This window comes from Varroa jacobsoni, unplaced genomic scaffold (genome assembly GCF_002532875.2).
Source record: "Varroa jacobsoni isolate VJ856 unplaced genomic scaffold, vjacob_1.0 scaffold_389, whole genome shotgun sequence".
NCBI lineage: Eukaryota > Metazoa > Arthropoda > Arachnida > Mesostigmata > Varroidae > Varroa > Varroa jacobsoni.
The window spans coordinates 240135-268117 of record NW_019213291.1 but is presented as its reverse complement, the minus strand read 5'-3'; the positions used below and the strand labels follow the sequence as shown (position 1 = coordinate 268117).

The window sequence follows — 27983 nt, the reverse complement described above, 5'->3', positions numbered from 1 at the left end:
AGCCCAACAATGCGTTTATTCAGCCGCCTGCTGTCGGAGCTTTGTCACTAACCATCGCTAGCGTTGCTGCCAAATACTTATTGACTACGTCAGTTTTTCAACTTAGAACTTTTCATCAGAATGCCTCCGAAAGGAAAGGGTAAGTGTAAGGTGGCTGCCGATCGATGTTTAAGCTCGTTTTCGAAACTAAGTCAGCAATCGATATGGCAAACAGGCCTTATACTCCATAAAGGTGTTTGTGTGTGTACATTGTTAACAATTGCTGTACTGCTGTTAGCTGTGTGTCCATGCGCCTGGCTGGGTGAGCCTATATCGATACAGATGGCCTGGGGCCGCTAGGGGACAACACGGCTAACTAAGTAAAAGATGGACTGTACGTGCTTAATACCAAAAATTGAGCGAGCCATATAAACAAGTTTGTTATTAATGTCAAACCTAACATTGTTGTACAGAAGTCATAAAATGTCAAACTGCTCTAACATGTTTATGTTGCATAAACAGTACCACATACTAGGTAGTGCCGGGTGATAGCTGCTGATTCATGTACAGTTGGCTACCCTGTTAATACAATTTTGCAGAGGCCAGTCTCCTTAATATAAAGCAGTTCTTTTCTGTCTCTAAAGAATTTTTGAATCTGATTTGTTATTTAGCGATCAGGATACCATCAACATTTAGTCTTAAGCATAAATTTAAAGAGGTAAGATGTATTTGATTACTAAGTCCGTCATGTTAAGAAATTACGTACTGTACTTAATGGTTTATTTATTTTCGCTTGGCTGTAACGGTACTTTTATACTGTAAAGTTGTACTGGTTAATTATTTTAAACATGGTAAATCTAATGTTCATGTCTTTTTTATCCGCTTTTAAACCGCTTCTTGTTCATAGGCCGCGGGGGAGGTGGTCATAAGGGTCAACCCCGACACTTCACTACCCCAGAGGAGGTTGCAGCCCAACAGGAGAAAGAAGAAAAGGAGCGCCAGTGGAGACAACGAAGAAACGATGCCGGAGATGACGATGACGAAAGTGCATCTGGCTCCGAAAAAGAGTACGTAATACATGAAACAAAATAATCTAGCTATAATCGTTAATATGCGGGGAAATTACTTATCTGACCATTGCAGGGTTCAACACTTCATACTGCTTTCCGGGAAAGTAGTGATATGCTGCCTGTATTGTTTATTCTCTTATTAGTTATAAACAGGGTATATTTGCACTTATTTTTTGTCAACACAAATACTAGCGACACGAAAGGGCAATTTTCAAACCAATTAGAGGGGCGAATTCAAGTTCATATCGATTGCCACGTTTTTTTTTCATGGCACTGTTCCTCTAAACTGTTTCAACTCTATTCGCAATTTCTAGATAGCAAGCTAGAAGCCAATGCAGCGATTCATGCAAGAATACCTATCACATTAAAATATTCTACTTATTCCAATCGATAGAACTCAAGATGAGCTATTTTTTAAATTTCCCAATTTTTTGTGCTCGTATTCCATTCCGTATTATACAATTTGTCAATCATATAATACGAGATCGGCTATGTAAGTTTTTACTTTGTTATATGAGGGCATGTTGTTATGTAAGTTTTAATAATATCCGGAGTCCCATCGCTACGAGCAATCCGCATCAGCTCTGTTTGAATACAAACCTTAAACGCATCGTTATGCCAAATATGACGGGTTATGGTGTATTGAAATTACTGGACTGCCAATTGAGTTCACAGATCAAATAAGTAAAGGATTCTCAGAAAAACTATGTCTATAGACTGATCGAACGGTTAATAGATATCATTGTAAATAATCGTGTCGCGATAAATATTAGAACCATAGTTTAGCAAATCACGTAATAAGGTTTAGCTCATCTGACTAGTGAAGCATCAAGGAGAGAACCATAGAAAAATATCTTCCAATATCAAACAATGTCAAAAAGACCTCGCATGTACAACATGAACGAATTAACAGTCAATAATTGAGTAATTATTCTTAAACAAATACATATTCATAGGAATGAAATTTGCTGTAATTATGACTTACTATCATATATAGCGTATAGTTAAAGACTTCGTATTTGCACGGTACAAATTAGTCTGCTAAAAACCTTAGATTGCAGAAAAGAGAAACGAGGATGTTTAGTTGTGAATAACTGCTTGTTGTTTTATCTATTATATATCTGTTTATTGGTATATGAATAACCTTTGGACTAGTGTAACTAGAATGAACTTTCAAGATGTATTGTTGTACTTATATATTTTTCACATTTGTCCCACAATTCCGGCAGCTTCTGGACAGCCATGGATTTGCGTTCGCATTTCTATATGTAACTTTTCCATCTATGGCATTAGTGACATAGTGAATTGATACTTTTTAGGGAACGGAAAGCCCCATAACACGAGCTTATATCAAGAGGACAATCGGATTGAAGCCAACTTTAGGTATTCCTTTGCTTAGCCTAGAAAGAAATTGAGGCATAGTGATGAGTTCCAACGTTATCATTAAGTAACCGGACTGGATCCTTCTGACTGTCCATGTCTTTCGCATGACTCGAGATAACGGGCTGCATTCATTGTTTCTTTTTCAGCCACTATCTTATAGTAGCAAATGCCCTCGATGTCCACTGCAAGCACTACAATAAGATTACATTCAAATTTTGTCCAAACTGCCAACGAACTCAATTTTTTTCTAAAGCTACTCCAGTCTCTCACCTGGTCCCTATCCGACTGGCGGTAGAGATTGAACCATATATCGTCTATGGCGACCGTATGTTCCAAGCGTGTTTTTTATTGAGTAAAGTTCTGAAAACTGCTCGTGGAATATATCTGGAAAAGCCGTTTTGATTGCGGCGATGCATTCGGGCAACTGAACCTGATTACCTCCTTACTGGACTTCAACAGTCCGATCACTATTAAATGTTTGGATCATTTGCTAAATGTAGATTTTCGAAATTAGAGGATGTTTTCCTTCCTGAACTCATTTCGCCTGAAAAAAAGTCCAAAAAAATTAAAGGGTTTACCAGTCAGATTTCTTCTAGTTCGACACAAAATTCAGAAATTATTAAATTTCAAAGTCAATCTAATACTAAGTAACAATCTAATACTTTCAAAGACTGATTACCTTATTAATATCGCGATACGTTCATTGCTACTACAGGGATTCCCTTCGCTCCCCGTATCTGAGTAATCCAATTATTTAAGTTATGAGGTGGCCATTTTTATGCCAGTTTTCATCATCATGGCATATATACACCTGCAACCTTACTGTGTCGAGCGTCATCATCTTCTCACAATCATATTTTAGAGGCAAAAACATTCGCTCTGAAGTCGATTCGTCCGAAATTGTTGTTTGAATTATAATTCCCAATGGAACATTTGTTTATAACACGTTAACATCTACCTCGGTTGTTTTTGTATATTGTATCTTTTACAGTAGACGGATACGCATTTATAAAATCGGCGCGAAACGCTCAATAACTTAATTTGTCTTCTAGATATTCACCAGTTCATTAGATACTTTGAAATGTTTCCTTATGCACAGATCATCAGAGGAATCTAGCGAGGAAGAAGAAGAAGAAACTAAGAAGAAGGGCGTTGAAGGTTTGATCGAGATCGACAACCCTAACCGAGTTGTCAGGAAAGTGAAGAAAGTATCGGCTGTTACGGATCAGGATCAGCCAGCTCAGCTCAGCCGCCGAGAGCGTGAGGAAATTGAAAAACAACGCAATAAGGCACATTACGAAAAGCTCCACGCTGCCGGTCTCACTGAACAGGTAAAGCGTTGCGAAATTCACATTTATGTAGCACGTAGGATGCCGTCGTTGTTTTGAGGCTCAAGCGATAATTACACAAGCCACTTAGCGAACCCGGGTTAACTATAGCGCAAAAAAATAGGTTTGCAGCGCTTGAGACTAGGAGGACGCATTTAGTTAGGTTTGGTAGACTTACAAGTTCTATCTCTTCTATCTTGGTACGAGGAATTTCTTACGTGCTGTTAGACGATTAGCTATGCTGCCCTTTGTTTTTATCTATCGCCGTCATCACCAACGCTTGACGTAAAAATTTACTTGTCTCTTGTCTAGGCTCGCGCTGACTTGGCTCGCTTGGCGATCATACGAAAACAGCGGGAAGAGCAGGCACGCAAGAAAGCTGAAGAAAAACGACTCGCCGAGGCAAAAGCTGCCGCAGCGGGCAAAAAGTAGGATTGCGGTTCTCAGTTCTCAGCATATAGACACAAATCACCATCTTAGAGAAGGAAGGAGTATCGCGGCGATGAGGGATGGCGGAAGGAGTATGAAAACACGAGTTTCCGGCAAATACAAAAAGCGTCGAGGGGGGAAATCGAATACACGATTTCGATAAAATGTCATACGCACTAACACTTCATCGATTTCATATAATCATTTTTCTTTCTCGGCGCTTCCTGCACTTCCCAAAACATAGCACTGGGAACTCGTGTTTTCATACTCCTTCCGCCACCCCTCATCGTCGCGATACTCCTTCCTTTTCTATGATGGGATATATATATATATATATATATATATATATATATATATATATAGGTTTACGGTAAACTTTAAATGTGATGTGTGAAATGCAACCAGAGATGGAGCACAAGAGTTTAATAAGCGAGATCGCCAGGGGGAGACAAAATGAGTGTAGATGGACCAAAGTAACTTTTCAATAATTAATTAGCAAAGCTGACTAGATGCCATTACTGAAGGTGCTCCCCTTTTTGCATGAGAAATAGCGAACATTTTGACCATCACTATGTTCGTTCCTTTCTCGTTAAAAAACCGCAACCTTGTTCAGACCTATTTAAGCATTTTTCTAAAACATGATATCGATATTTTGCATTGTTCATCTGTGTCTTTCGTGTTGAAATATAAAAGTAGGTGGCTACATACGGCAGTAATGTATGTGAAAAAGATATGCAAAAAACGATGGTTGGAAGTGATTTTACATGCGATGGCCCATGAAGATAGAGGTTGAAATTTTTTTTGAAAAACGTTTTACGCATTGGTCGTTGTCAGTTCGATCCTGAAGTGAATAGGAAGCTGTTTGTGTTTAAAACACATCTGTGAAAATACGATTAATATGCTTCTGCGGAAAACTGTCAATTGAAAGACACCTAAATATTTATTCCGATAATCACATACTAATAGCTAATCCGCGTATACACTAGTCCGTTCGCTAATATCTACATAATTGTTTGATAATCACTATGTAGTTACTAAATTAAAGTGTGTCAACTTTTGCCATCATTGTTGTTATTATAATATTATGTTATTGTAATTTGCGTGCTCAAAGCCGGTGCAACGCATTTTTGGGCAACTTACTGTTAACCGTTGTTTTGTGGTATGGTGAAAGCTTAAACTGGTAAATACAACAAGGTACTGATTGATAATCCCAGTGTTTTCCTATGTCAGCCTGCCTGGTCCGGTTCTTTTCGTTGGTTCCCCCTGAGTGACTGTTGAGGTATGATCGGCGCTTAATTTTGTATGAAATCTTGTTACGACTGTCAGGCGGATGCGTGAAGTCGGAGTCATGTATGGACCGCTGTTTAAGAGAATACACTATCCAACCACAAAAGAGCTAATGCGTCCAATGTGTATATTTTTTAGACGGTATGACTGCGCTTGACCGCTAATACGAATGTGAGTCTATTATATAAAAAGGATATAGAAAAAAGAAAAGTATAAACAATTATAGAGAGGTGTTATATGGTTTGTTCCGTGTGATTGGCACGATTATAAAATAACAAAAAGTCATTAATCCGCGAATCTTAGAGAGACTGTGGTTCCGTAAAACGATCAGAGAAAGAGATAAACGTCGAAGTCAACAAACATCCCGTGAGTGTATGACTAATTTACCGTCGATTCATTGACTCAACTGAAACCGAATGAGCTACCTATAATAAAAGGGAATAATTCACGTAAGCAAAAACACGTGATTTTGTTCGTGGTTATTATCCTTGTTGTGTCGTCTCTGTGATTATACGAAGCGCTGACGAAGATAAGATTATTTTGTTTAGAGCATGCAAAATGTCGTTCAAGAGTATTATTTAATTACATTTATTAGTGTTGCTTGCCTTAAAATTAACATAGTAAAAGCTAATTTGCGTAAAAGTAGAAAAGGAGATTCCTATTAAATGAGTCCGTTGGTTGTTTATAATTATATATATATCAATTATTATTAATTATATATATATTAATATTTGATTGATTGAATTGAGCAGTCATCAAAATAAACACTCTCAAGATATTTGAAGCTATTTTAGCTATAGTTAGAAAACCATGCAAAAGTTAGTTACGAACAGAACGCTTGGTGCTGTACTTTTTTTTTCTGTATTCTGAATTACTTTCTAGCTTTTTATTTGATTCAGTATATTTGATATAAAATTATCTTAGATCATAAATATGACTTGATTTTAAATTATGGTTGAAAAAATGATAGTCACTACACGTTGTATGCAATTCAAACCCTATTGATTGCTTAAGAGAATTGACAGTAAAATATTAAATATCTAGAAATAGAATCGAATTGCTACAGTTTGGTCCTCTAGAGGTTTTGACCTACGAGTACAAAAGAGCGTTCGTCTCGAAAAGTGCTCTTTGAAAACCTTGATAAATTTGAAAGGAAGTAATTCCCTGTATGTAAACATGTGATAATATTGGTTATTTTAAAAAAAACATTTATGTTTAGCATAGGGAGGAATGTGTTTGAATATGCACGTGTCGTGGCTCCTAAGTAAGGCTTCACAGAAGCTTAAATAAATTAGTATCGGCTTGGGCATAGCCGATAGTCAGAAAGGCCGTTTCTTGCCAAACATGAAAATGTGGGTGGTTCGACCCCAGTTACTTTCAAGAAACACTTGAGTATGTCGGGGTGAAAATCGGTTGGTATGATCTGTGTAGTTTAAATTGGATAAATTAGACAATAGGTGCAGGCACTTACGACATCATAAAATAGATTAGCCATCGTATCACGACGCCATGAAACAGAATTTTGAGTTCCATAGCCGTCAAGCTATCCCTAGGCAATTACGGAACACGTTCCCTTAGTTTAATCGCCTTGAGTTAAATCGATGAATAAATGACATGAATAAAGCCAAATAAAAAACGTTTCAAAAAACGTTTTATAAAAAGTTTCACGAAACAAAAATTACGTTAAGGCTGCGACTATCAAACCACTGTAAGTATAATAGCGCCATTGAGCTATGCATTAGATGAGAGATACTTGAGAACATCTTTTAATAGATCTTGTAACAAACATGATTTTATTAATTAATTATTAAAAATATATATAAAAATTTAACTAACTAATACCGGCGTCGCCAATAAAGTTTGTACAGCAAGTGGAGCTCACAAAGAGCCCTCAGAAGACTCGTAGAGAGCGAAAAAAAATATATCTTACACCTCAGTCTGAAAAGAGACGCGTTGAGCCAGGTCAAAAAAGCACAAACCTAATAAAATTGGTTTTCAAAAAATGCACAAAGTTACTACCGTATGTGTAAGTGTGCATTTGAAATTATACCTAAATTATTGCGTATAGAAGTGACTCACTGTTGGGCTAAACTGTAAAATTATATAAACCGCGTTTCTGGTACATATATATCCGCGTAGGCTGCCTATTCCCACACGATACGTCAGGTTTACAGTGACCACAACAACTGGTTCAGTACTAGAATTGTACCAAACTAATACTTACATCTGATATGAAAAATTCTGGGAGAGCTTCTAATGTGCCAAGGTGGACTAAGAGCGGTTATATAAACGGACATAAACGACTTTTCTTTTTCACAGTAATTTAGTTCAAATATGCTATAGGGTGAGAAATACGAAGCAATGTATATTGAGACCTCGTCGTAAATGTGGCTGCTTTAGTGTCCCTCGTTTTGATTTTTTTGATGTATGTCGTTGTTCTAATATAAACGTCTATATTTCTAGCATAATTCTCTTCTCCTAAAAGGATACAACTTAACAGGAATGGCTTAGTGTATTGCATGAACTTTACCTACTTATACCAAAGAAGTGACCGTTGACTACGTGTATATACGCAATGCATAATTATCAGTGAAATAGCATTACTGATTGTACATGGTGAGTGGACCATTAAACTGACCCTATGAGGTATCTGCTATGGTTCAACTGGTGCCTATTAGAAGCTTTCAATATACCCGGGTGTTTCAAATTAGGCGCCCTCACGCAAACTGTCATTTTATATGAAGAGGAACATAATCACACTAAAAGGGTGTACTGCTCATTTCCCTTTTATTTTTTTGCTGCTTATGCTGATTGTTAGATTCTTCCTATTCTTCAATACTCCATGTGAAAACTTCTTCAGTCTTGTTAACTATCATTTAAATTTCATTTTAACCATTACAAGACAGAAGTACATCATTCTATTATAGTGTATGGTACAGTAGCAGCAGTCATTGCACTTCTGTGTTGTTGTCTATACAAAATTTTTGTACACCGGTCCAGGAGCAAGATGTTAATCAAGGAGAAAGTCGAGGCGAAACGATGGTGAACCATCGTTTACTTTTTTTATATGGCTGAACGAACTCCCGAGCGAGGGCCATTGACGGCGAATGCACCTGCTAAGGAGTGGCCGCCCACTCGTTCTGTCGAAAATCAAATGCAGAAGTCCGAAATACTCAGATAACATATGATTGTGCGGATGTGTCTATCGGGTTTTCGTCCTCTCGTCGCCTGCCTGTGTAGTCCTCATACGGCCATCATGATGTGCTAATAATAATGGCCAAATTCCATGCTGGTTAGTTCTACACTTTGTTAAAAAAAAAGAGCGAGCCAGACGATTAAAAGGTGCGACCGGTAAAGTCAGGCTTGCTAAAACAGTGAAACGGTAGCGCCAGCAATGCCAACGTAGTTTTTTCACGTGTCGACGTTCTGTCGTGATGAAACACTCAGCAATTTATTGACTCAGGACATGAGCGGGGTAGGTACTGGCGGCGTTGCGTTTATGTACTCCGTGCCCAACTGTTTGTAAATTATAACATTACAACCAATAGTAGTTGGCATCAAAATACCGCATGGAGCGATTGTTTTATATTATTTATAATCGGAGCTGTTGAGAATGGCAAACGTTCCAAAACAACTAATTCATTCATGCGTTCGAAGCAAGTCGGCCATATATAAGTACGACAGGAAAAAGGAAGACAAAATTCACATAAAATAGAGCTCAATTAGAACAGTTGAGGAAGAAGTCGGATTTTACCAGCATACTATTGGGTTCAGCTTCGAACGTACTTTTCCTAACCTATTACTAACTGTATTAATTCTTAACCTAAAGTAGTGCATTAATCATTTCTGTGACTGGCAATGCCAAGCGTGCCGTAGATTCGCACTTTCGCAACAACACATATTTATTTATGTAGCTCTCTTTTTACTCTCTAAGGTTGACGTTTAGTCTAATGGTTATAGTACTAATCTATATATCACCAATCAGTTTCGTATTTAGATGGTATTATTGAGACATATTATTATTTAGTTACTACGTAGTAACTATAATCAGAAATAGCACTTAAGCACCCACATTATTTATTTGTTATATTCTAATGTTCAATGTTATTCACTTTATAAATTATAAAAACTATTGTACAACAACATTTCAATATATTTACATAAGCAGGTGTGAACAGATTGGAATTAGTAATTCTCGGGCTTGTTAAGATGCTTGGTTATCTAACGAAATCACGCGAAGACAGATACGTATTTGTCCCACAATTCTCGACAACTGAGACAGTTTATGAAAATTACCATATATATATATATATATATCTTGAATCATTGCATCATTTGACTATAGCTAATACTCAAATTAAAGGTAATAATAATAACAATAAATGTTTGTATTATTAAATGACTACTATCACTTATCCTGATGCAACTAGAAATCTGGGAAAGAATTTTCTTCATGTTCCCTTGTCTAATTATGTACTATACTTGTAATAGGTATCAAGTTAGTCGTGCTTATGCACTCTATCAGTAGTCGCTTAGAAACCTCACATTTACAGGTTTAGCCATCGTTGCTAATGTAATTTTTCAAGTTGTTAAAACACATCGCACGGCTGCGTCGCAGAAATGAATGATGCCGTTGATAAAATGTAGCGCGACAGAAAACCCGATCACGTTAGAATATTCCCATACAGAAAAAAGGCAAAGTACGATATGATTCGCGTCGTGCATACCGTAAAAATGTAACACTTATTTGTATGTGTTTAAATAGAGTTCTGAAAGTTTTCTGGGGGCCTATGAAAATAAGTGACTTCGGTTTATTAAAATTGTTAGTGACTGATTAATGACTGACGAACCCTTTTTTACCCTCTCTGCTTAAACCTTATATCATCACATTTTAATGCTTTTTTATTGGGTTTTCAGAAATTAGTCTTTCATCGATATATACAGGTAGAACAACTGACTTGCGTGTCGTCTATGGTAGAGGAACTAAATTTCATCGTATGGTCATTGGTGGATTTAGCATATTTCGGCAAACGGGGTGTATTGAATGAGTGTAATTGAAACGTAAAACGTTCGCTATGAAGGCTGTCTCTAGCTTTCTTAGAAAAAATCAGCGTTACAAAATTTTCCTAAGAGATCACTTCCACTGCTTCTCTTAAAAATTGTCAAGGCAATAGGCTATGATTGACAAAATACACTAAGAAGTAGAGGAAGACTTCGCTTTGTCTAATAAACATTAAAAAAGTGTATTAAATTACACAACAAATAAAGAAAGGCTGCTTATCTTAACATCTTCACCCAAGTCAATGCTTTAAATAGTCTGCCAACCAAACGAAGAATGATCTAACATGCTCACTAAACCTATTCAAGTGTTTACTCCAACATCTTCTATAGGTGTTTCGTTACGTTCAGAGAATTTCGAATATTGCCAAAAGTTGCTTGAAGTCAATCGAACCATATTAATAATTTACTTCGTGGATATATCGTTTGCAAGATAAAGGCCATTTCATATATGTTTACTAGTCGACTCTTGTGATTCCTATTGGTTGTGATTAATTGAACAACAATATTTGAAAATCAAGGAATCATTCGAAAGGATTTATACTAAGTCTATGACCAAATCAGTTATATTGTGTTGAAATGACTCTGATGAAAATCGTGCACAAAAATGCTATACCAGGTGTGCAACACTTATTCACATTCGATATTTAGGTAGATCTCGTTAGCGCATTAGAAATAATTTAACTCATCCTACAATTTATATATATTAATATTAATAATCCAAATAGAAGAGTTTGTTGCCAATAATAATTATTGGCAACAAACTCTTCTATTTGGAACAATATATGCAATCAAACGAGTGAAAATAATCGGTAAAATAGGTTAGAGAATTTGACCCTTATACACACCTTTAAGTAAATTATGTGCAAACTGAACAACCTGTTTCACAGTATCATAAATGCGAAGGACACCTATTTTAGTTCATGCTAATATCTATTTTACTTAAATACTTTTTTTTTGGCTTTGAAGATACTTCTATGAACCATTTGTTTACGGTTCTTTATGAATATATTTGCTACAGTTAAGCTAGTTACTAGTGACTATGTTCTCAATATAATTGTTTAATATTGCCCTAAGCATACTGTACATGTATTGTTAATGTACCACTGGGTAATGTGGACGACCCTTTACTTACACAGGTTACTCATTCATTGATCCCCCATTAACTCACTGATTTGGCACTATATTTCCGAAATAGACGTATCAACTCATTTGTTAATCGCTGTTCTCCTACGCTCCCCCTAGATATGTTAAGGATATGTTAATGACTTCCTGCTGATCTCTCGTGTCCGTCTCATCATAACGTCCTCATCATCATCATGGAAATACTATACAAAGCGTCCAGAACAAATCCGTCACTTGTTGTACTGCTTTCGTTTTCACCGGATATCCTTTGCCCTCGATCTTCATGGCACCGGTGTCCGAATTAGCACCGTGTTGCCGAAAACCTCTATGTATGTAGAGGCAAACAGCAAGTTTGCTTTCCATTTGCCTGTAAAGTATCGCCACATTTCCCTCCTTGCTCATAACCTGTGATGATCGTCGCAGCCGTAATACTCAGTAATCACTACATATATATGTGTCTTGCCGTTTTTCCATAGTCAGCAGTCGTCTAGCTAAGTTCTGGCAATCGATAAATGATAATAACAATAGCGTTATCAATGCATCCATGTGCCGTCGTTCGGAACACCAACAGGTCGAAAGAGCAATAATAATAACAGTAAAATTCGTGCGATATCACCTTAACATAACTGCTACGATAATAGGAATGCTGGATGTTATATGTACGTTCGTATGTGTTAATAAATATTGATTACTGCTATTGCGAGGAAAAGCGGGCGAGGGGAGGTCAAGTTATATCAAATTTTGAGTTATTATCATTCGAATAGAACGTCCGTTTGTCTCTGGTGTAACTAAGCGTTTTGGGCCTCTACGCAGTGAGTACCCTATGAAGGTGTATTTTGCGGTAGGTTTTTTGTACAGGCTTGGTATTCAATGGCTATTTTTTTTTATTGTATATACTTTACTATTATAAGAAGAGATATTCTTAGAAACTGTTTAGCCTATAAGGCTGTATCCCCTGAGTCTAGCATATATGCATTGAGCTTATGTATGACTAGAAAAAAAAATGGCGCATACCGATATTTTTCGTCTGGTACTAATTCATCGTCTAACTCAAAGCACTAATCGTTCTATGAAATGTGGAGCATTCCCACACTTCTGCCGCTTACGTCCATATTGCACTTACGTCCATAATGAAGGCATACAACTTTTCTAACTGACACTGACTGAATAACCTTAGCACATCTGTCTACGGCAGAATCTGACCCATGAAGTGTCAAAATCTATTTAGAATTCCGATACAGTACCAAACAAGGAATACGTAAGTAATATGTACGGATTAAATAGTGCCTTCTTCTCATTCTTAATTAGTTACAATAAAAGCTATTTCCTATGCGGATTCATTGAACTAGAAATAGCTGCTAGCATCATTTCAGCCATTTTTCTTACAAATGTAAAGAACATCCATAAAGGCTTTCCGGCGAATCAAATATTGGCCTTTTCTATAGTTTTTTCTTTTGTATTAGCTAACTCATTCATAAAACCCACAAAGTCTTCACAAATATCATATACTCAAAGTGTATTTTCGACATCCTTTCGTGTGTTAGCTAATATCCTTACTGTGTATTGGCTCTAAGTATGCGTGCCCCGCACTTCAGAACCACTAAGAAGACCTTTGCCCGGCATCGATTGGCGTCAGCCTCAAGCAAATGTCACCCGCTCCGGCAAAGGCAAACGGTGTTATTCTGGACTACTTGTATTCGGAGTAGACGGTCATAAAGTTAAAGGTTAAACTAACCAACAAGATGGAGTTAGAAATCTTGTATTTTTTCTCGCATATCATAACACCCTCATGACAATAATATCAACGAACTAATAGCTCCCTTGCCATGAAAGCGATCTTGTATTTTGTATATTTTGTATTCGTTAATTCATCGATTTCGTCTTGAAGTGTTGATAACCCTTCTTCTTGGTCTAAAGGGTCTTCGACGGCGCAAATACACAAACTAACAAAGGCGGTACCTAACTGATCTAATGGTGTTTGTTTTCGTAGAAAAACAAACAGACAAAAGCTAACAAAAATACCAGATGATACATCAGTTGACTGAGAAGTTTTTAGCACGGCGCCTATGCGTTGTCAATAGTACCCATTAGACAAATTCTGCTTACGCATACGCAAATCTTTAGTAAAAGCACAGTCCATAAACCACTTCATCATATTCCTGAATGTCTGCACGACGCTTGCTTAACCGAAGTATTTATTTCATATCAATAAGTTATTACTTAAATATTGTAGCTAGTTAACGTTTTTTCATGATTCTATCTACACACGTTTACGTTCATCAAAAGAATCTATTTAGTGTTAAGTGCGCGGTCCCGTTCCTCCTTGTATCATCGCCAGATGTCGCTAGCTGCATTTGTAAAACAGACTCGTTGGTTGCCAAGAAGGCTTCACAAGTGAACTCACTCTAACCTAAAATAAAATTAAAAAAACTTAAAATTGATCATAATACGTAGCCGTAGCACGGTTCTTCTGCCAGCTTGTCAATTCCCAATTAATCGAACATTGCAATGTTCTTGACCACTGTTTAAAATTGCCCAAGTTATCGCTATCATGGGCATACCAAGTGTTCCAACGTTTGCAGCGTTTCATATCGGTTCGTTTATTAGTTGCCGATATGGACTGAGTTCGCGGTTGTATCAGTAAACAGTTATTTACTATCTACAGTTAGACTATGCGTTCGTATGGAATTGCCTGCTTAGATTAAGTGGACGGTTTTGATGTCCGCGCTACTATCGATCATGATGTTCATTAATATGACATATTATTAATATTCGAAATAAGCTCCGTTATCTAATTTGTTGTCATTGTATATTTACAGAAATTTACTGTTTTATAGTAAGATATAAAAACTTCCATGTTTTTTTATCAGATGCTTGTTTTAAAATATTATACTCCCTTAGAAATGGGCCTCAACCACTTCCAAGTGATTCTTACGGAAAACATGGATAGAACCATTCTGAGTGGTTTCAAATCAAATACTCGATCGAGCTATTTCACTGAACAAGATAATGAATTCGTTCAACTATGACGATATGCTTTCTCCCAAGATTGCCTGACGTAGGAGAGACTAGTTCTATCAAATACTTTGTAGAGACGAGCAGAAGTTTTCTGTACCATGGAAAAATAACGCCTAGAATCGTCCAGACGGCCCTACCTCGTTGGCAAGCTAAATGGTGGCAAAACGTCTTGATGCTTAGCCGTAGAACGGACTCAGCACTTAACGGTCAATTAGATTTGAACACCTCGCAACGTGGCGAAGGGGAGATACTGTCTACTCAATTTTGTTGGTGCTTTGCCTAAACACACGAATACGAACAGGCAAAACGGGGTTCGTAAGAATAGAGCCCCTAGAGGAAATCTGCGCTTATATACGTAGAGCTTGCATAAACGAAAGCAATTGACCGCAGCTATGAACAGTTTTATGTTCGCCATCAATTGCGTATAGGCTTGTTGAATGTGAGTTTGCGTTGAACTCGGCGGACTAGACGAGACCCAGTGATTAATAAAAATCTGGTGCTTCTGATGATATGCATCTATTCAATATTTAACGCTCAACAAAAATAAACAAGCTTACATTTACTAGAAAATACACGATGTTCCGAAGAGACCTCATATTAATCAACAACGTACATATCAGATCCTCATACCAACACAGCAGTTGCCCTAGCTGAATAATGGCAGTAATAGCAATCGAGGCAATAGCATACGCCTTCGTAGAATGCTCCGGTAGCTACTATAATAAACACAGATTCCATATTGCACTAGCCCAAGCTAAACTAACAAAATAAGGATGAGCAAGAATTATATAGAAAAAAAATTTACTGTACAAAATAACAGCGCCGGACTAAGTAGAATGTCTGGGCTTGTCGTTGAAGCCGGCAGGTCACCGTGGCCCCATCACGCTCCAATCGTAAGAAATATCGACCTGGCGATCATGGTGATATACCATTTCGTCTTAGCATTTAGATACTGTATGTATAGTCACTCTGAAGAAAAAACTAGCAAGTGCCTCTTTCTGGCAAAGATCTTAATTAACGTATGTATCGGAAATCGTATTCTGTATTAAAGTAAAGCTTACCTAAAGCTACTACCATAGACATTTTTGTTGACAACTGTTTTAAGTTCATCGTTGCTTGCCTTCATAGACAAATGTCGCCTAGTGCTTTTTGTCAAGGACGGTGCACCAAATACGAATTTATCTATTCGGCTTCGTATAAGCGACCTCTTTGACGATGCTTGACTCCGTTTATAAGACATGGTCTCATACAAGTTAAAAAGCTATTGTGCTGTTCTAAGACAAGATAACACAACAACGCCAATAGCTTTCCGCATCATAAAAGCAAAGTCATTTACCGATGAACTAATCATTGTTAGATTTTACCATCAATAAAAAATGGGTAGCAATAAAGGATAGCGATCATAATACAAGACTAAGCTCTCGACAAAGTGTGGAGTAGTTTAATGTTGTTCAAAACGATCGATCGAGTAAAAACCCTAGCCAGCAAGACTCAGCTCAAGTATCTTTGTTGACTTATAGGCCAGATGCAGCTGTTCCGTGCAATGATGCTAAAACTGTAGGGTGGCAATCAACGTTAAAAATCTAGCTACTCTCATTGACTGTTATGTGCATTGGCTTGTTTACTATTATATCAGTATAATTTTCAATCGATTAGAATCAAGGGGCAAAATAAATTGTCTAAAATAGGTCGTTTAATGATTAACACTAACGCAGTGTGACAACCTCGTGCAAATTTGACTTTCCCTTGTGCGATCGGATATACAGTATTCCCGTCCTAACGTGTTTTGTGGTACGTAGATGTGTAAATTTGCAGAACAAATTGGCAGTTTCAATAGGCCCGGCCTTCATCTTCATCACCGCCAGCGAAATGTGGAACAGGCCTTCGACAGCCATAGAACAATAGTATTATCAGAAAAATTGTTCAATCATTGTTCAGTGGGACAGGGTGCATTATATCCATAGGCTGTGGACAGAAAAGCGCCTACAGCTCCGGCTAAGCAGATTTCGCAAACAAGTCAGGCACAATCGTAAAGGTTCCAATACAATTTTGTTTATACTATCTGCATCCTACATGCCTCGCCTACTGAGCTACAGGTTACCATGTGAGCTGCTGACGCTGTTTCTTTTGGCCTGACATGAAAGCTAGCAGAAGCAGTCAGTCAACAGTGAGTTGTCAAGTTTCTGAAGGCGACGCAGTAGTGAACAACATTGATTTTGGTCTGACACTACAGCCTGTCAACGAGTAATGAGGGTTTAGCATGTTTTGCTTAAATAAGCAATCGCCTAATAAGCCCAGCTCCAAAAAAAAGTAAAGAACAATGTCGGATGAGCCGGCCCATTACTAATACACAAACTCTCAAAGTCATCTTAGACGTTTACCATTAGCGGGCGTTTGTAAAGGAAAATTTTATGTGCTTAATGGAGGACATACTGCTTAAGGATTATTTGCTTAGTTTAGCAAGAAACTACGAATCTTAATACACGCAAGTCAATATACTAAAATAAAGCACCAATATAAATTGTCGAAATACATGAACATCGAAGTAACAAGCCTTGAAGTAGGTTTATGCTTAACAAACGCATTCTTTATTCATTCTTGAATTGTTTTAATGCATAGAAAAATGCAAAAAAAAATAAATGGCATTACCTAATTTCCTCTAACTGGTACATCTATCCCTGTGTACAAATAGGCCCATAATAGATGCTGAGGAAACGTAAACTGTAGGTAGGTCATGCTCACGCCCCATTTCACGGTGAAAGTTAGCGGATCCAAAAGCCTCTGGCATTACCATGAATGCACTACATAGTGTTTCCATGTTCTGAAATTTTAGTTTTTATGGTCACTAAAAACAAAAAGAACAATAGAGTAAATCAATTATGTACAAGATTAAAGCAGAAGATGGTTAGCGTTAATAAGAGCATGAACCGCTAACCAACAAACAGTTACGCCAATTAGTCATTTTTAACTAAAAACGAAATTGGTAATCTTATAGCAGACGCAAGAAGCACAATGTTAGATTTCATGGACTTTCCTGAAAGGGACTAGCTAAAATCAGCATTTACTCTTGTTATGAGGACAAGCCTAACAACAGCTTATTGTTTAACCAACGGAAGAACGACATTCATGACATATTAGTTTGTCATATTGCCAATGAACCAGTTTTTTTTTTTTATCTAGTTTGTAAGATCAACATCTTCGGTTTAAACTCAAGATTGCAATAAAAGACCACTTACTTTTGGATGTATTTTCTACTAAAAAGATTACGTTTCACCTTTGCATGCTTCAGTTCATCACATTTGAATTTAAGCTAAAAGCAACAAGAAACCAATATATATTCATTCGATGGACTAAATTCCACCATTTATCAAAAGTGAATTTTTTATAATTATTTTAGAAAATCCAAAAAATACGGTGTTCTGACACAAAAAGCATAGTCAACAAGAATCTAATTTTCGTGTGGGGGCTACATAGGGTCTTAGCGAAGTTTATGGAAACTCAATCAGAACTAGTTCAGCTTTACTATATATCACGTGACTATGTGTTCGTTATCGGAAATGGGACGATCCTGAATATTTTACATATGTGTGAAAGTCTGTTTGTGTCTTGAGGTATTAAAAAAAACCCAAGATAAACCTTGGTGAATAAATAAAGTTTTTTTTTTTCCTTTTATTGGTCGCTATAGGATACATAAAAAAAAAGACAGGGAGGTATTTAACAATGTCCATGTCGAAACATCGTCGAATACAAAAATATGAAATGAATAAAATTCTATGCATAATATATGTTTAATAGGTATCTATCTACTTAATCGTAGACAATTTGTCCACATAATTTATTATTAATGTTTCTAAATACAAGGGAGAGTGTTGTGTAGAGAAACGTCGACAATTCGTTTTCCTTGCCTCCAGTACGAACTACATATACAGAGCGACTATTTAGGATCATTATGCAGTGACGGATATCGCTTTGGACGTTTTCACAGATGGAACTGTAATCGATTGTATCATCTATATAATGTTCGTATGTACGTACAGCAGTGAGGTGTAGTAGATGTAGCAGAAAGATGATTGAGATTAAATGAGTGCATGGATAAGTTGCTACAGAGCCTAAAAGTGAGTCTTCGTGTTCATCTTGCACTTCACTACTAACACGTCACCGGATTATAGTTAACTCCTAATTTCCCTAGCTGAAGATTTCCACTGATTGCTGTACGTGCCGCAAATTGTCTACAAAGCTTATTTGTCGGAAAATACGCGGGAGAGCTTAACTCTGTTATAATTTATTGACGAAAAGTAAAGAGACAAAAATGAAAACAGGACAACCCACTTTTAGTACGTTAAATCACGTTGTTCATATATATATAAAATGTTCTAGCATTTTATTTTCCTGGCTATAAATAAGAAGTAACAAGAAACATGATTTTATCACCTCTAATAGATGCTTTAGGATTTTGTGCATTAAACAACTAAATTTTTGGCTTAACACGCGTCTATTGTTTCGAATGTAGTAAGTCGCATGTTTCCTCCTACGATAAATGCAGCGACTGTAGGAGCTAGTCTTTGTCCAGATATATTCTACGAGGTCGTTACGTTGTCACTGTGTTTATTAGAATGTTGTTAATTTTTAACGTAATTTACCTACAATACTGTAAATGTGTGTGGCCAAAGTTACTACTGAACTATTTCACCAGCATAATAATTAGTGCTTGTCATTCGTGTTATTCATCCACTCCTTGTCTAACCATTACGGTAATTAATACCATTCGTATTGTTGTTATTATCCTATTCTCAAAATATCTCGTAGCTATAATACTAATATACTCTATGATTCTTAGTATATATATATAAGAGCTGTAGTAGAAAAACTATATTGATATCTTATTGTTACGTATGCGTAGCTGCTTTAGTCTTAGGTCGCCATTTGACGTCGTCAATACGATCCTTATGAACTCCTTGCACTATTCCCTAGCGTAGTTTCTCCTTGTTTCTGTTATCGCCTACAGACACTTGTTATATCACCCAAAATGACGAGTTTTCCCTCCGTAGCTGACCAGAGTCAACGCAGGTGCTTGTCATTGCTGTGCCGTCTACATTCATAGGGCTCATCCCCTTCGTACAATTAATTCTCTATTGTCAATCAGAACGTTTCCACTCCCTAAACGTCTCTCAAAGAGAAGGCCACAAACTACATTGTCAATAGCTAGTAATAGATCATTGCTTTGGCGGCATTGTGGTAGCAGTGATCGTACAACATCAATGACTGTATTTCTCTCGAGCTCTACTCTATATGTAAATGATAGAATTTTAACGTTGCAAAGTTCCATTTGGTTTGGGTTGCACCTAATATGCCTGTTCTCACCTACCACGATGTATACGGCTGCTTATAATGTCACCGCGTGTGCGATTCATGTCATTATTACTACAGATCTTGGTCACCTACATACGCATGTATACATCTCACGTAATGGCATGCCTTACTCAGCAATCACTCATTCACGCTCACCGAAGAGGCCACTCTCCTACCCTTTTCTTATATGTACGAACCATCCCACGTCCAAAATCGATCGTAGATAGTGCGTGGATGGCTTACATTTCGATAATCTTCAACGCTTCCGTCTGTTCCACTATTGATTGGATCGGAGGTCAGTGAGGAGCGCAGGACCTCTACCAAAGAGTAAGTTCTAATAGGAGGACATCAGCTATGACCGAAAGTCACGCTTGTCCTTATAATGCATAGTTCACATTTAACTGTAGTTTAAATGTAAACTCATCTTTAGTGCAGAACTATAAAATCCATCTACATTTGTATGTCCAACTCCTTCGTATTTTTCCTTCCTGCTTTCTTATGTCCATGACGATGGCAGACTTCTGATCATACAGACGCCTAGGTTTCTTGCTTACCCTCTTGATCCACGTAGATTGCTCGCCGGAACAGACATTATAGAGATTCTTGTTTAAATATATTTCCTCATATTGTACTACCATCCTAATAATAGCAATGGATCGTTATAATAATAATCGAAATCTATGGATATACACATACAGTAAAATCTCAAAGAGACCTGTAACTTTAAGAGTATTCCTTGCAGAGTAAAAGAATCTTGCCTGTGGTTACGGGCTACTCAACCGTCAAACGTTGCATCTTTCTCAAATACCGGTGTTATCGTTATCCTTCCCTTACACATGACTGGTCGTTCGATTTCATTTCAGTATCGGCACTCATCTCGTGCTTGCCACCATCACACACCGATCCATGCTGCAAAACTACAGACGTGTGTAGTGCTACGATACCACCCTGTCGTTTCTGCGTTAATCTACACGTGCGATACAACACAAGCTCTTTTATTAATCGGTGTCCGCGGCAATCGCGTCAACTCAATAGTAATTAAATGATCTTGTATACATCTCCTTGGTTATAACGCCCTGAACGATGTAAGGGCAACAGTTGCTGTGTCACGGAACAATTACGACGCTACATACTCTCAAGCATTAACAGGACTAAGGTTATTACCAATTAACGGCGACAGCTTTACCGGCAAAGACTGAGGTCGCAGAATTGCCTGTTCCATAGCTTTGAGCATAAGTGGATCAACTTTTTGCTCCTTTGGAGTCTTGGCACCGTTTGCAGCAGCTTCCAACAACTCTCCATCATGTACTTGTTGCCCGTGTTGCTGCTTTTGTTGATTTTCTTCTGCCGGGTCTGGCCACTCGTGGCTGTTTATCTCCTGTTCGCCGCTGCGGTTTGGACCTCTTCGTTGGTCAGCTTTTACGTTGACAACTTCAAGATCGAGATCATCCGACATCGAGCCTCTCTTCGTCTTCTCTGAATAGCCTGAATCGTGGTTACGCCACTTCTCCGTTAATGTGCTGTCACCGCCTCCACCGGCCACCATCGAGACCTCTTCGTCGTACTCTAATAGCGTATCCGTCGAATTCTGCGGCAGGAGGTTTATCATCGAGTGACCTCGGTTGAGTGCTTCGTGGACGCTTTCACCATCACGTTGGCAAATGACAACATCCGCTTCGATTGGTAGATGAACGCTGTCCGTCGACGGGAACTGTTGCGGCGCTTTGTTAAGCGATTGCTGAGAAACAGATCGTCCTGAGCGACTGCCATCTAACGAGCCCGGTCGGACGTCCTCTGGAGGATCTTGCGGCAGCGAATCCTGCCTGACCAGAGACTCCTGACGGTGGAGCGATGCACTCCGCCTACTCATCTCATCCGCCATGATCTTGTCGACCGTCGGCGTTCCTATGTACACGTCGCCGGCAGCGAACGAACCTTTTCGTTTAAAGTCTTCGTGAGTGATCACGGACGATGTGTGTGATTTATTGCTTGCCATTCGTGAGACCTGTGAATGGCTCGAACTTACTTTTCGAGCTAGGTTCTCTTTGTCGGCCTTTTCGAAGTCGCATTGCTGCTGCTGTTGACCCGGTGCCAAGTCCGGCCGAATTGTGTCCTCGACATTTGCCAACGAAGACGGTCGAATTTGATTGACTTTTTGCTTGCATTTGAAACAGCAACACACAGTTCGTTCCATGTAGCCTAGCTGCTCCTGCTGCGCTCTCTCACGCTTTGACACGATGTACTCGTACGTCGACATCTTTTTACGCCAGAGAAACATATGGAATGCAAGCAGATGGGCTAGAAGGGCTGCGGCCAGAAGCGCGAGCACGATACAGATCACCAGTAGAAAGAGGTAAAGGCCATAGTCTATCTTGATGTGAAGTAAGTATCGCTGCTCCACAAGGGACGACACAAGCGTACAGTTGACAGCGAGAGGCACCGCAACAGTGGGCAGTTGCTCGAGGCTCGGAGAAGGATTCTCCGACGGCAAAGAAAGAACTCGAGACTGTTGTTGCTCCCGTTCCGCCTGTAACTGCGGCGTAATCAATGATGATAACAGCTGACCTGCGCGATCGCTGCTCCCAATACCGACATTTCCGTACGCAGATGTGCAGTTAGAAGCTGCCTGCTGAAATTTGGCTTCTTTAAGGACGGCCAGTAAACGGCAGTGTTCAATTAACAGTCGCAGCCCAAGGCCCAGTATAAACAACGAACAAGCCAGCGCAGAGGTAACACAGACGACAAACCATCGATAGTTTCGAACGCCGACGCAGTTGTTAAGCCATTTACAATGATGGTCGAATTCACCTATGCACTTGTTGCATGCCGAGCAGTGTTTGCTCTTGGCGCCAACTTTTGTCTCGCATATATAGCAGTACTGATTCTCGATAACATGTTTGTGTTTTGATCGGTCGAATGTGCCGCGACCGGCAAAGTTCTTCGCGAGAACATTGTAGTCAGCGGGATTTATTGCCGATGAGATGAGATGCGAAAAAATATGAATCGCCAATGAAATCGACATCAGAACTGTAAGCCATAGACGCTTCGGACCGTCCTGGACATTGGGTATTAGCGCTGAATAGTAAAGAAACACAAACACACTCAACAGACACCAAGCCAACAGCTGAAACGGATGTAATGGGAGCGAGAAACCGTTCCGTCGAAACCATTGATTCGGTCCGGGAAAAGCGGCGGGAACCAGACGACAGTCTACTACCTGCCGGCAGCAGCCCTCACATGAGCGGGATAACTTTGACATTGCGGTCTAAGTGGTCATCAATTTTGAACGTTACTACGTTCTACGAAATCAACATCGAGATAGATACTTTGTGAGAGGTGTTCACCTTAGATCGGTGCCGACGTTCCCCAGTTGCTTATTTGGTCATTTACTCTGCAGGTGGCTGCATAGAGTTTCGCACGGATCGCTTCGGCTGTGTGTAGTAGTAAGGGCACACACGGACAAACCTTACAAGCTGACCCTTTCTTCGGAATATTGCTTGACCCGTCGATAATGTTGCTCTGACGATTCTGATCACTTTTCGGATCCTGCCGTTGTTGTGATATTTCTGATGCGGTGTCCTGTTGGGCAGGGACACATCTATAGGCCACACGTATCTACGCATGCCTCACATTTTTATTTAGCAGGTATCGCACACTAGGCCCGGCATTTAGCGCCGGTGTTCTCTCCCGCCTCTTTCCTCAATCAAGCCTCAGTATCAGTTATCAATCAGGCCGAGCGCGGAACACTGGACATTCGCAACAAAGCTCTGCGACAGCAAACAATGCCGGCACAGATCGTGACGCGGACAATTGATTGAATGTAAGAAATCGCTTTGAAGCTCACATGAATATCAGCTGTGGCATCCGTGTTCTTATCTCCTCCATCATGAGTGTGATTTTCTGACTGGTTCTGGTTTTTTTCTGGCCCTTATCCACAGAAGCTATAGTCACTGCTGTGCTATTGTTACAGAATAGTGCCCCTGTAAATTGGCGAAGACAGCTAACCGTACAGGAACTGTACCCTATCGACCGTTTTTTTGCCGCTATCCAGCTCCCGTTTAGTGCGACGAGGACGGTTTTGAACACATGGATGTGCGTCAGCCAAACGTACACACAAATGACGTTCCACGTTTACTCGTAACACACGCACCAGCATAGATCGAAGACGGTGGCGCCGACTCTGAGCCTCACCACAGAGGCTCAGAGGCCAGTTCTATGCCGGGAGTTGTCGCCAGTCAGTTTTTTCATTCATTTCACAGGCAGTGGGATATACAGGTCGATTTAGCAGGTCCTTGTCTTCCTATCCTCAAAATCTTTCCGCAAGCAAGCGTTCGGCAGTAGCTATTCTGAGAGTTGACGGCGATATGAATATTATCTCCCGAACACTAACAGCAGGCGTAAAAGGAGTCAATGTGCAGTCCTCCTTACTGTCACCACGGCAACTAACCACAGCACGCGCGAACGTTCCGTCAAAATTTGCCATAAGAATCATTCACCAGACCAACTCAGCTTGCCGACATTTGCCATGCATCCCTATATATTTATCTTAGATAAGGAAGCAGTTCGAGCCATTAATATTGGCGTTTGCTCCTACTGTTACGATCAGCACGCCTTTAAAGCCACTAAAGTCAGTGCTGTGACGGCTCGTCTGCCTACCTCCTCTTCTCAGCCAAAACCCAGCAGTAGCAGTGGCAGCACTGCTTCGCCATTTTGCTGAGACGGTCGGTAGCACCAGCAGCGGCGGCGGCGGCGGCAGCGGTTATGGTGGCGATAGAGCCACGGTAGTAGCATAACTAGTCACACTCCTCCATTCCGCAGTCGACAGAGCTTCAGCAGGCAGAAGCAAGCAGCGAGCGAGTCAACGACAGCAGTCGACACCATCAGTATGGCGGTCGTATTTGTACAATATAGAACAACATGGGCGAGAACAAAGCAAGCAAATGTGGAACAATAGGAAAGACGGTGAGAATGAACAAGAGAGTGAGTCCAAAACGAAACATCGTCATCGCCGCATGCGTTCATGGTGACCCGAGAGGGGGCCAGGCGAGGGCCGTCCGAAGCGAGGGTAAACCAGGGCTCCAGGCAACAGTGTGAGAAAGAAAGCCAACGTACAGCGCGAGATAGAGATGGTGCAAGTTGAAAGGCGCTCATGCTATATAATCAGCACTCAGCACCCAGCGCAACTCAACATTGAGTTCTGCTCGGAACCAGTCACAAAGTTGTCAAGTAGCATGTGCTTGGTAGAATACAGAGAAGCGGATACACAGAGAGACCGTATAGCAAAGGCAGGAAGTAAAGCTAATCGCATGACTAATGAAAATATTTGAAAGTGGGCGCTCGACCTTCAACAGCAAATTCATCTGAGTCAAGTGAAGTTACACCCGCTGCGTATGTCGAAGGGATTCATCATTGCGAAATAACAAAGTCACGCTACCAAACGTTTTGATTGCTTTACCGGTGCCGGTTATATTAAATGGATGAAAATAGTATAAACAAGAGATCGGCGTAATCAAAAGCGCAGCGTAATTGTCAGGCATAATAATAATATTACATTATATAAAGTCGATCGGAAAATAGTGTCTGGAACTCTTAGTGTTTCCTACAAATTCATTTTTAGGCTTAATTTAGGTGGTTTGATTTTACACGTGGCACGTAAAAGGCTCTTCGTTTTCTTCAGTGTTGACACTTGGCTCGAATCCTGTCGTAGAATAAACCAGTGCATCGCTTAAACTAGTTCATCACCAATAATATTGTCTTATTTTGGCCATTTTCCCACTAAGCAAATGATAACTGAGATAACGGCGATCGTTCGCGAACTGAAGGGTAGTACGCAGTATCTGATGGCGTTTGTCGTAATTGATTTGTCCATTTTAGAGCTAAATTAAATAAATAAAAAAAAAAAAGAATCCTACCAGAAGCCACGTTTCAGCTACCTCATCGTCATCCACTTCTTTCTAAGTGGATGACGATGAAGTACAGGCTGTGCCGCATAAAAAATCATAAAAATTCTGCCCAGAGAACTTTTCCGAGAAATCTTTTCGTATAGGTCAGGGCTAATTGTACAACTATTTTGGATACCCTACATGCTTTAGTAAATACGTTAAAGTAAAACAAGAGGGTACCATATCAGCTCCGTTAAATCATTATCATTTACCGCATTATGCATCATATATGCGTATCATTTACCGTTATTGTTTAACAGGAAAAGCATATCATTTACCGTTATTGTTTAACAGGAAAAGCGTATCATTTACCGTTACTGTTTAACAGGAAAAATCTCTATTAACTTCTATTAACCGGCACAAAATCGTTATGGTCATGAACGGAAACCTCATGTGAAAGGAGAGTCACACCCATAATAAACTATAAAGGTAGGGGAATGAGATGTACTAGAAGTCCACGAAGCATAGCACAGTGAAATTAGAAATCCTGAATGAAAAAGGTGTAATCTAAAAATGTAGACAGGCTTTTAATAATAACACCTGTAAACTTCATACATTCACACACCACAGATTCCCTGCTACATGTAATCTACCTGCCACTTCGCTACAAACATAGGTACTAAATTTCCTTCCACGGTGAAATATTTTTTACTTATAATTTTGCGCCGATAAATATTATTTATCACGACAGCCCGCGTTGTTACAAAAGCTCGACATGTTGTTGTTGAAGCGTGCTACGCTATCAAGATAAATGCATTGTAGAAGCACAGGAGATATGAGCTTTCAGCTTGAGAACGCGTACTAGCTGAAGGTAGAGGGATCACGCATGTAATACAGTATGTTGCTAGCAGCCTGAACAATGAATGGTGCTGTTGCCGATAGCACTCCGAAGGCGAAATCGGTTAGCAACGGCATAGTCAGTTCTGGTATGTCGTCTGTAATCATATCGATGCCCCGTTTTATGGGTAGATGGGCCATTTCCGGATCTCCACCAGCAAGCTTCGAAGGTCGTGAACGACGCCTGGGACTTTTTTGGCGCTTGAGCCAACTGCTGGGCCGCTTAACCAGTGACTTTTTTCTAACATTGTTCCGTCTTAGCACCATTTTACAATTCCCCAATCCGTTAGTATATCACTTTCTCTGTAGCTGATCTGCTTGTTAAGACCATAAAATGTTTCATCAATCTCACGAATGGAATTTAACTGACTTCGTTTTTTATGCGATTTACTACATTTATATCATACATGTTTTTATAGTTTATGTCATCTAGTATATGAGTGGCTAGGAATAGAATTATGCAATATATAATTTGATGTATGAGTACGCACAAAATTACCTATTAAGTTCTTATAGTGCTTTTTTAATGCGTCTACATTTTCCATGTTGCTCAATATTTATCTACGTCTTGAAACAACAACGATTAAGTAATGCCAGTGTTTTTCTTGCAGTGTTTCATCCATAAACCTTGACTGTGAAATTACTAATATATAGTAACCGTAAATATTTCATAGAGCAAAAGTATATGTTCGTTTAAGCGCCATTCTCAAACCTATCGCGTTCGCTGACCAGCTTTTGTCATGAACGTAGCCAACACATAAATGCCAAGGGGTCGAGAACCGGAAGAAACAATGCGCTACGCGAACTGTTGTGTTGGTCAACATTGTAAATAACTATCAGGACAACTGAGTGGCCAACTGATTTAAGGCAACGAAATCCTGCATTAATGAAATTAGTTACGGTGATAATGTTGAACACTGCACAGTCATCACAACAACACTACAATAAACATAAATTAACTGGAAACATTTCTCGACTATACTAAAGAAAATTTCTGATTGAACAGATTAGAAGATGTTGCCATAAAGTTCAGTATCGATATCTATAAAGATCGTATGCAAGATGAAATGAAGCAAGTCATAAACACTAACAGTAGTACACCGTCGCTTTTTTTTGACAAGTGCAGATAGCTTCGGCTTTAAGATTTCATTGCTTTTATATTTTTGCTGAATTTGACC

General features: G+C 39.2%; 2 protein-coding genes across 3 annotated transcripts; one reads left to right on the top strand and one right to left on the bottom strand.

Moving 5' to 3' along the window:
* Position 1: 1 nt before the first annotated feature.
* LOC111259986 (uncharacterized) lies at positions 2 to 5963 on the top strand. 2 transcript variants are annotated; one of them, XM_022832404.2, is made up of 4 exons: positions 2 to 139; positions 887 to 1046; positions 3532 to 3763; positions 4073 to 5963. In XM_022832404.2, exons 1-4 carry the CDS (start codon positions 121 to 123, stop codon positions 4190 to 4192), a joined length of 531 nt encoding a protein of 176 aa, XP_022688139.1. In that variant the 5' UTR covers positions 2 to 120; the 3' UTR covers positions 4193 to 5963. The 2 variants fall into 2 exon arrangements, with proteins under 2 accessions (XP_022688139.1, XP_022688140.1); XM_022832405.1 differs by lacking the exon at positions 2 to 139 and adding an exon at positions 350 to 373.
* LOC111259985 (uncharacterized) lies at positions 1072 to 27861 on the bottom strand. Its single transcript, XM_022832402.2, has 2 exons — positions 21191 to 27861; positions 1072 to 2976 (listed from the first exon to the last, which is right to left on the bottom strand). The coding sequence occupies exons 1-2, from the start codon at positions 23283 to 23285 to the stop codon at positions 2903 to 2905; spliced, it is 2169 nt and encodes a 722-aa protein (XP_022688137.1). The 5' UTR covers positions 23286 to 27861; the 3' UTR covers positions 1072 to 2902.
* Between the last annotated feature and the right edge of the window lie 122 nt (positions 27862 to 27983).